The sequence below is a fragment of the Pundamilia nyererei genome, unplaced genomic scaffold (genome assembly GCF_000239375.1).
Source record: "Pundamilia nyererei isolate P.nyererei 1_Seehausen unplaced genomic scaffold, PunNye1.0 scaffold00090, whole genome shotgun sequence".
NCBI lineage: Eukaryota > Metazoa > Chordata > Actinopteri > Cichliformes > Cichlidae > Pundamilia > Pundamilia nyererei.
This window is the reverse complement of record NW_005187491.1, coordinates 2,137,584-2,147,848: the sequence shown is the minus strand read 5'-3', so window position 1 is coordinate 2,147,848 and position 10,265 is coordinate 2,137,584. Positions and strand designations below refer to the sequence as shown.

Genomic DNA, 10,265 nt, shown 5'->3' with positions numbered 1-10,265 from the left:
TCTGATATATTATATATATATATATATATATATATGTATAATTTTTATTATACAACATTAATATTAACCATATTAACATTGCAGTAATGGCAAGGATTACATTTGAGAAGGTTGGAAGTTGTTTGTTGTGACTGGACGCTGGGATTTGTAATGAGTTATGGGATGTGTCGTTCCTTTACTGTTAAACATAAATATGTCTTTTTTAAGTCATAAGTCACCTTGCAGTTGTTTTTTGTTGTTGTTTTGGTTTAAGACTTAAAATTCATAGATTTATAAATGTTTTTATGTTTCAGTGAAGAAAATCAATGGGAAATTCACCTCATTCATTGGGGAATTCAATTAATGGGAAATTCAGCTAGAGCCACTAATAGTCGTTCTTCTTCTAGGTGTGTTGTTTACGACAACAGAGAACACGTTTATAATGAAAATAACTGTGTATGCTCAGCAGACACTGGGTTTCACCGCAAACCCAGTGTCTGCTGAGCACATAGCAGACACATCAGTGGTGTCCAATCCTGCCTTCAACCTGCCATCGCTGTTAGATACACTCTGCTGTTTTGTATGCGTTTACAGTCATGTGGTACTTAACCTTCACATCTAATGACATCTGTCCTAATGATGCCACTATTATTCAAATCAAATCAAATCAAAATGTATTTCCATAGCACATAATAATACAACAAAGTTGACCAAAGTGCTTCACAGTCGGTCAGAGCAATAGCATAAGACAGAATACAAAAGAAACAGTTAAAAGCAGGGCAGGAAACAATATGACAATTGTTTGAAACAAAAACTAGCCACGAAATAACATACTAGTTTGAATCAAAAGCCCGACTAAAATAATACGTTTTAAGACGCAATTTAAAAGACTCGGAAGAACGAATATAAGGAGGGAGGTTATTTCAGAGTCTGGGAGCTATGACTGCAAAGGCCCGATCACCTCTGGACTTCAGACGAGACCTCGGTTGCGTCAGGAGCTTTTGATTGGAAGATCTAAGTGTCTTGTTAGGGATATACAAATGAAGGCGTTCGCATAGATAGCTGGGAGCCAAATTGTTTAAAATTTTAAAGGTAAGCAAAAGAATTTTGAAATTGATACGATAATCAACGGGGGGCCAATGTAGGTTGGCTAAAACTGGTGTGATGTGGGCAGAATTTCTAGTACCAGTTAAGAGACGCACAGCTGCGTTTTGAACTAACTGGAGCCGGTGAATAGAGGAAGATGGGAGGCCCGAGTAGAGAGAATTAGTAGTCTAATTTGGAAGTGATAAGAGCGTGAACGAGCTTTTCAAGGTCCTTCAAAGGAAGTTATGGCTTTGCTTTAGATATCTGACGCAGCTGGTAGAAACTGCTTTTTACCACAGAGGAGATTTGTTTCTCGAGTTTAAAAGAGCTGTCCAACCTTACACTGCTATTAATGTAATGGCAGTGTAAGACTCAAAAGTGGTGGTGGCAGGACAGGTAGAGAAGATGGAAACACCATAGAAAAATGAGGACGTTTGGTTTTAGAACCTAGCTTTAAGTAATGACTCCTTCCTAGTTGACGGTAGCACCTTCAGATATCCTGTTTTTGTCATTGTTTTTTTGACGTGATTTATGTTTGACTGATGTTTATTTTTAAATATAACATTGTTTATATGTTGGTTTTATGTATTATACTTTCCCAGTGGCTCTTGTTTGTGTTTAGCTGATTATTCAGGACGTGCAGTTTAGGTTTGTGGTTCTATGTTTGGGTTAGTATTTACTTTACTATTCTTAACAGTTGCTGTTTCCATTCTGTTCCTCCAGTCTTGTCTCTGTGTTTTCTTTTGCCTTTTAGTGTTCCACTGCCTTGCTGTTTCCATGTTTAGTTGTTTTATTTCCTGTTTTATTTTGATAGTGGTTTGTTTGTATCTTGTGTACATCTACTGTATTGTGTTTAACCTTCCCCCTGCTCGTTGTCTAGATTGCTTTCAGCTGTGTTTAGTTCCCCATCTGTTTCTCCTTCCCTCGTTACCTCTCATGTATATATTGTTACAGTCTTCCTGCCGAGCTGTGTGCTCCCTAGCTCTGTATTCTTTTCCCTATAGATAAGCGAGTCGAGTTAGGCCGAGTACCTTTCTCGTATGCTTTGCCAGGTTTTCTCCTGCAGAGGCTCGGTGGTGGACAGAGTCATTCCACTGACTGATCTGTGCAGGGTTTGCATTATACCTCAAGTAAGCCTGAGCGTCATCTCTCTCTACCTCCTCGGAATGACACCTCCAGGTTTCCATTTGTTGTTCTCGCTTTGATGCCCAGACCACCTCACTTACACTTCACTTATCTATGCCTCCATGCCACGACTTATACCTCTGATTCCTCAGATGTCATGTTTATTATTTTTTACTTTTGTAAATAAAGTAATACTGGCATCACAACCAATGTTGTCTTCCCTCTTTTTTACTGGCTATGAGCCAGCTTGTGTACATATTAACATTTGAAGATATTTTAAGAACAATCATTACAAGGCAGAAGCAAAAGAGGAACATACACACAGAGGATGATTACATGACCATGTAACAGATTACTCCAGGAAAGGTCAGATTTGAGGTGCTGGAAATAAGACAATCTAAGGATGAAAACTCTGTTCCAAACAACACACAAAATAAGCAGCAAATGTAACAACATGTTGGGTGGATTTCAGGTTAGGTTCCAATACGTGATTAATCTTTTAAATATTAATCATTTTAGTCACACTAACCCCTTGTTCCTTGGCAGCCATTGCTATCTTGTACAGAAAATCCTCCTCCACAAAAGGCCGAACAGCATCATGTATGATGACAACCTTCGGTCTGCCCACTGCTGGCCTCTCCTCCTCACCCAGAGCCAGGACTCCATTACATATCGACCTGTGACGCGTCGAGCCTCCTGGCACCGCACGAACCTTTCTGTGCTTAAACCGCTGGATGATGTCCGTCATCAGGTCCATGTTTTCTTTGGCAACAGCGACCACAATGCTTTGGATCCATGGTATACTGCAAGAAAAAGAAACATCAGCTCAGAAATGCCTGATTTGTAAACTGAGCCCTCAGATGGAGAATTGGGACTGCAAGTATTCAAATATTTAGTATTTTTTAGGCTGTGTAATGTGGAAAAAGTCAGGAAAGATTTGAAAAGTTCCCAAAACACTGGATGACATTTTCTGACCACTTAAACATGTATAATATAAATATGTATAATATTTATATGACAATTAACACGCTAAAAATGCTTGTTTTAATTTTATTTTAGCTTAAAGTACTCTTATTATTTAGTAAAACATATGCATTTGGGTAAAAAATAGTATAGTTGTTTCTCTTGCAAACAGTTTACATTAAATTCACATACGTGACTTAAATAGGAAAGTAGCCCCAAGAGACCGTTAGCTTAGCATGGAGAAGTGAAGTGGGGGGACTAGTGGATGTCCACTAGTTCAAAAATCTGCCAGCCAGCACCTTTGTTTTATGACTATAATGTATCATCTCATCTTTTATAGAAAATTAACAGACACACAGGCTGTGTCTTTTCTGCTTGTTAATTTTCTGACAGGCACATAAACTGACAACAAGCTAGGAGACACATCAGATTTCAAAAACCAGCTGTCTTGGTATTGTTGTAATGGAGGTCAAACAATGATCACAACACAGAGTAGCTCCATCTTTTCATCACTTTAGTTATTGAGCCAAAAATCTGTAGAAAATATGTTTGTTTGCTGAACAAAAATACCCTAATGCTTTGACAATCATAAATTGAGTAAAATAAAAAAATTGAGTGAACAGATTTTACTCCTACAAAGGTTAATAAGTCACAAAAATGTCTCTGGTGTATCAGAATGAGGCACCAAATTGGACAAAGCATGTGAAAGGGTACAAACACTTAATGGACTGTTATAGGTTGAAAAAGAAAGGTAGAATTAACATGCTAGAAAAGCTGAAGGAGCATGACAGAGAAAAAGTTATCAATTGACCCCCTCTGCCAGTTGTGCAAAATTTAGCTAATCCCAATATGCATGCAAAGAAAAATCTACTGGAACAAAAAAAATATTATGCAACTTATTTCCAAGTAATTATTTTCCTCATACTGCATCAGTACATAGGGCTGTTCAATATAACGATATATATCGGATGACGACATAAAAACTTCTATTGTAAAAATAGAAGTTCTACAGTACACCTGATCTTAGGGTTCAGTCGCCTGCAAAGCATAACATGTATGTATGCCACATCTGCACATCAAATAGAGGACTGCGTAAAACAAGTGGCCAGATTTAGATTTTTTCAGTACAGCTCCTTTTCAAATGGATAGGGATGACTGCTGTATTAGGGCTGAAAATGCATGAGTGGGAATGAGATATTTTTCTATTTTAAATTATTTTCATAACTAATGGAAGCCAGGAAATGTACTGAAAATAGAAATGATCCACAATTTTTGTGCATATGTCACAAAATAGGAGAATATGCCCACCATATTTGCTGAAGCCAAAGCAAATACTCAAATTGCCAAAGCTGTTTTCTTTTGAATTAGAAACCAGGATTCCCCCCAATTTCAGTATTTATATATATTTTTAATATGATTATTAATGAGCAATCAGATATTGACTGTACTGTGCACTGCGGGGGCCCAACGATTAAATATTGCCCATGGGCCACCCGAGCCACTAATCCGGCCATGGTGGTAGTAGCTGAGGCATTTTTCCTTCTGTTTCCGTGTCTCCCTAATAACTAACGGGGATTGAATCTTGTCGCCTCTCCTATCGTAGACGTTTCCTACCTCTCGAAAGCCTGAATAGTGTAGCTTATGAGCGGTCTGCCAAGAAACGTGCAGAACTGTTTTGGTGTCTGTAGTCCCGTTCTTTCTCCGGTGCCTCCGGCAGGAAGAACCACCGATACAGGGAAGTCCACGCAGCGTTCTGCCGAGTGGTGGTCGCTCTTCCCGGCCTCGCACATTGTGAAAATCCGGGGATGAGCGGGCCTGTGCGGTTCACAGTTATCACCCCGCGTGTTCATATTACTGACCTCAATATGTTTACAGATAGGGGTGTGAGGGGTTTCACTGTAGGTTACTTTCCAAAGCTATCCATTCCCTTCTGATGGGCGGGGTGGGTAAGATACCGAAAACGTGGATGGAAAAGAGGAAAAGGGGGAACCACCGCTGTGAAGCGGGCAGATTATCGATGGCGAACACTTCCGGTGAACGCTTCAAAATAAATATAAAAGCGTTTGAAAGTTGCAAATGTAAAATTTATGAACTTACAACAGCTCGTAGAGTATTTATTTTGATTTTAAAAAGTTAACTACACTTCACAACAGAGGATTAAAGGTCACAGTTTGTGAACTTCGCTTTGTGAAATTTATGTGACTTGAAGAAAAGTAAGAAAACAGTGTTTTCCCTTTAATATGTGGTCCTTAAAGAGGAAAACGCAGGATGTAAAAGAGAGAACTTTTAGAAATACTTACATTTGTGCACCTATAATGTACTTTTTATTCTATGCATTCATTTGTACGTATGTCTTTCTGGTTTCCAAAAAAGTCCAGGGGATTTTTATTTTTGATTAACACAATTAGCCCGGTAATTCCCTAATGTTAACAATACTCAAACTATTTAATTGAGTCCAGAAGCATCATAATCAGTTTCATCTACTGTTCTTTCATTTATTGTTTGTATTAGTATAATTTAAACGTTACGGTGTTTAATTTCCCATTTTAGTAAAGTAGTAATTCCAAAAAAGAATTATGGGAAATATTTGCTCCTGTCCGCAGGACCACTGGTCAGGACTGGGAGGTCCTAATTCCTGAGATGTTTCAAGACCATTTACACTGCAGATAGGTGGAAATGTGTTTATGGCAGAAATCATGCTATATGCCAGTGCTGAATCCATCCAGCTTTCTTACCTGAAAAATATAAATTTATTGGTGCATTTTATGTCCGAGGCTTTTTAAGTTTTAATGAGAACCCTCTTGAAGATGAAACACATCAAACCAAAAATTCCTACTAGAAACAACACATATGATTTAAAAAAAAAGGATATTTATTTCATACAATGTTATTTTTACACAACTGATTGATGACAAAGCTTTTTCCAGAGGATTCACCCACATGCTGACTGCACTTAAGCCACACTTATCAGGTTCGCTGCCAAATAAAATATATTACATCATAAATCTTACATGGTAAAATTTTATACAAATGGACATACTTTATAAAGCATGAATTTTATATATGTACATCTATTTACACAATATTATTTTAAGATGTTGGGTAGTGTTTATTGGTGTTGGCGCTTCGTTAGTTAAAGATCTCCATCTGCATATCAAATGACTATATGAACACATGCACAGGGCTAGAGGACAGTCTATGCATGGTTCATGGCTGGAGAACATTCTGCAGACAAGTCCTGGTCATATTAGCTTTAAGCATGTGGATTAAAATGTCAAGAAAAGTTCTCAGAGTCCTGCTTGGAGTTCTTCATCATGGTGAGGAACCAGTTCACATAAATCAAGTCCCAGTCACACACATAATCCACAACTGCTGTTTCTGGATGTCGTGTCTTAACATCACTGAGACAAAACTTCTTGAGGTTTACAGTCACTCTGCATGTTCAGTGTCTCTCAGGGTTCAGTCTCGTGCCAGTTTTCACTCAGCCTGTTCTTCCCCGACCTTCTCTTGTTCTTAGATTTGTGTTTGTGGAGAAGCCTCGGTGGCGACAGGGCCGACTCCTCAAACTTGTTTCCGGATTCATTGTGTTGTCTCGAGTACCTCTTGCACTTGCAGGAGGTGACCACTGTAATCTTGTAAGTTCTTGTGCTGCCATCCTGGCACTGCAGCTGGATGCGCTGGGTACGGGTCTTGTCATTGACGCACCGCCAGTCCTGGTTGCTGCTCCGTCGATTCCAGAACCTTCTGCCATGGGTTCCGCCAATCCAGTTTTCCAGCATCTGAGCTGGGAGACACTCGCCTGCACACACCAACTCCTTGATGGGGTTGATGCTGGTGCAGTGACCATCAGAGATGTACTTAGTGGACCTCAGTTCTCTGCATCCAATTTGACTTTGCTCTGTAGGCAGAAACAAAGACGTGTGAGAATATGAAGAAATATATGTAGGCAGCTAGACAGAAACTGGGCTGCAACAAATTATTTGACTATTAGTTACTTCACAGATTTCTTTGTGTACTCTTTTTGAAAGTGAAAAATAAAAGCAGAAGATTCTCACAGTTGCAAAGCTCCAATCAAGTGCTATACTTAGAGTTTTTGCTTTCCTTGCAGAACAATTTTGCATCTCTAGTTTTTGGTCTGATTGAAGATTACCCCCATTGTACTAGTCATAAGTCCTTTTGCAGCCTCTGGCAAGTCACACGATACAAGAGGAGCACCCTGACATTTCTACTTCAGTAATTACAGCACTGTGAAACAGAAAAACTCTCTTCTTTAAATCTGGGAAGCGGGTCTACTTCTGTACAGCAACATTATTCTCCCGTAGGCTACAAACAGTGTCCCACTGCTCTCCCCTCTGTCACTGTAACCCAAGCTTGAGTCCATTGAAACAACTCCATATACAATGCCCTCCCTTCTCAGTGACAGTGTTTGATGAATGAAGGAAGGCTCCAGCCTGATCTCTCCCTCCCTTTTGCCACTTCACCCCCTCCCCCTGTTTAGTAATCCGCCACAATGGTATGGGAGAACACTTTCATCCAGTCCGCTGCTCGGCCTGATAGAGCCTTGCATCCCTGTCTGGACCCCAGCCAATCAGGTGTGTGTTACACTGAGCAATATATCACTGGGGAGGGGGGAGGGGGGGTTGGTGTGCTCAAATTCACTGCATTCACTGCCCATCTTTCCCTTTTATAACACCCCTAAATTTGCTCCATGTCTTTCCAGTCTAGACACTCCGATAAGCTTCCAGTCATGTCTGCAAACTGGTGATGATTTAGTGTAAAATAATCCCTTTTAAGAATGTAGGAATGTGTAAATGGGAACAGTATGGTGATGATGGGATTAAGTGCCTGATTAAAAGACATTTGATCTTTGTGGTTTAAAAAGCATTATAACCTGATCTTCATAAACTGGTTTTAGTTGTAGTTGCAAACACCTTTTCATAGAGAAGAATAACCAGATAAATTAAAAACGTTCAAGCTTCTTAAGATGCAAAAAGAGTCTACAATGTGCTAAAGGCACACATGGTAGGATATATTCGCATATCATGCGAAACACCTCCAAACATCAGAAATTTACAATAAGCAATTTAAAAAAAAACACATTCTGCAACAAAGCAGAATCTTTTTCTCTAAAGTAAGTTTCAAGCAGAATAAACTTCATTGCAAACTCCAAAAATACCAAAGCAGAGGAGCATCCTCTGGTCCTCTGAAACAAGATGCGTCCCTTCACTCCACTCACCGCTTCTGTCGTGCGCCGCGCTGCCCGCTCCTCTCCCGCCGGTTCGTGGACGGTTCATGGAGACGTTGCTTTGGACCTCCGGCACCGGGGCGCTCACGTGAGAGAACAGGAGCTCCGTTGCGTCGTTCTTGAAGGCTTGGCAACTCCTCAGCAGGATGCAAAACAAGAAGAGGGAATGGCAAGACTCGTGCGCGCTGAGATGCATGGCTGCGTTTGGGGACAGAGAGAGTGTGTAACGTTGGAAACGAGAAGCAGTCGCCTCTTATAAGCGAACCGATGCTGAGGGACACATGTGAGGGCAGTGGGTTTTATATAGCCCGCCCGCCTCTCGCTTTGGCAGCTTCTCAGGTGCGTTTCATCGAGAAGATTTGATTGGTCGCCAAAAGTATACCCCAGTAAGACAACCCCGCCCAGTTTTTTATTTTTCATTTTGGAGAGCTAAACAGTATGCAGAAAGGGTGATGAGCATGATGGGATTATGTGAGCAGTTGGCACATCAACAGGTTTTGCTGGTTCACTTAAACATTCAGATTCAGTTTGGGCTAAATTAACAAACAGCAGTAAACAGAAATATAATGCTCCCAAGTTTCCACAGCTCTGACCTTTATCGGCATAAAAACTAATTTCTGACTCAGCCAAATAAGAACAGCAAGCAGGCACAGTGTGGGTAAAACTATCTTTGGGATTTCATTAAAGAAATTTCATCATGATTCAGAATAATTCTTTATAATCTCATTTGTCATACCAGAATCAAGTGAATGGAAACAAGATTACAAGTTTGCATGTATTCTTTGGAAACTGCGTACCAAAATCAAATATCAGAGAGCTTAACCTTTAATTTAATCTGCTACAGGAGGGCAGAAAAGCCAAGAAATGCTGATTAGATTGGAAGTCCATTGCAGCTTTTTGTCTGAATTTGAGTTAGCTGAATGCAATAGTTTAGCTATACATCTTAAATACAGAGAATAAGTCAAAACAGATAAATCATATAAAACTTTTCCTTTCTTGAGAAAAGGCAGCTGAGTAGTCAGTCCTTTTTTATTAGAGATCAGGAATGATTCTGACTTCCAAAACGCTCTTAAATCAGATTTGTTCCTCTGCTTAAGAAAAAAAAAAGGGGCTCTATTGTGTGCCAGTGTTTTGAAGTAATAGTTTCACTGAGGTGTCATACAATAAGACTGACTGCTACTGGGTTCCCATAATAAACAGATTAGCTTTTAGTGACTCCTGCTGTTGATATTATAAAAAAGCAAAGCTGGTTTGTATCAGTGTATCCTTTAAGTGGCATGAAGGGGCATAAGGTGCTTAAAAAGGTGTATGGGCCACTTTAAAGGTGTATGGGCCACTTTAAAGGTGTATGGGCCACTTTAAGTCCAAAGAGGAGGACAAAGTATTGATTTAAATAAACATTTTTGACCAATCAAAGTCAATTATTTGCTGCTTATTCGTACAGTTATAGTTTCTAAATCAGTGGTTGCATTTTTTTCCAGATTACTTCAACTCTGAATACCATGACTGATTTCTGTTTGCTCTAATTAAATATTATTTACTAGATAATAATTTCTCAGCAACACAAATATTAAAATATTCCAGACCTGCACTGGATATACAACATAACAGAGCAGTGAAAACCCAAATTGGTTAAATGCGCTTAAGTGTGAGCATCATTACATAAGTTCTAAAACACATATAAATAGTGTACCGTTAGTAATTGCTTATGTTGGCGGAAATGCATCCTGGAAAGCAATCGGCAGCAATGGTCCTTGTTGGGTGAAAGTCTTATACCTTAAATTCTGAGGCTTTTTTTTTATGTCAGCTGAAAAAGATGTAGAAATAATTCATGAAACTCTTAATGCACCTGTACAGCTTATATGGT

The 10,265-nt window shown here is 39.4% G+C and overlaps 2 protein-coding genes across 2 annotated transcripts in view; both read right to left on the bottom strand.

Annotated features, from left to right (window-relative positions):
- The window catches only part of crppa (CDP-L-ribitol pyrophosphorylase A), a 48,576-nt gene extending 43,407 nt beyond the window's left edge, over positions 1–5,169 (bottom strand). Inside the window, exons 1-2 of the mRNA XM_005739249.1 lie at positions 4,768–5,169; positions 2,720–2,993 (exon numbers count right to left, since the gene is read on the bottom strand). Of these exons, the coding sequence (XP_005739306.1) occupies positions 2,720–2,993; positions 4,768–5,003 (510 nt within the window). The 5' untranslated portion in view covers positions 5,004–5,169. The remainder of the gene's footprint in view (positions 1–2,719; positions 2,994–4,767) is intronic.
- Positions 5,170–6,025: 856 nt separating this feature from the next.
- On the bottom strand, positions 6,026–8,701 carry sostdc1a (sclerostin domain containing 1a). The gene is made up of 2 exons (XM_005739248.1): positions 8,390–8,701; positions 6,026–7,051 (listed from the first exon to the last, which is right to left on the bottom strand). Exons 1-2 carry the CDS (start codon positions 8,592–8,594, stop codon positions 6,606–6,608), a joined length of 651 nt encoding a protein of 216 aa, XP_005739305.1. The 5' UTR covers positions 8,595–8,701; the 3' UTR covers positions 6,026–6,605.
- Between the last annotated feature and the right edge of the window lie 1,564 nt (positions 8,702–10,265).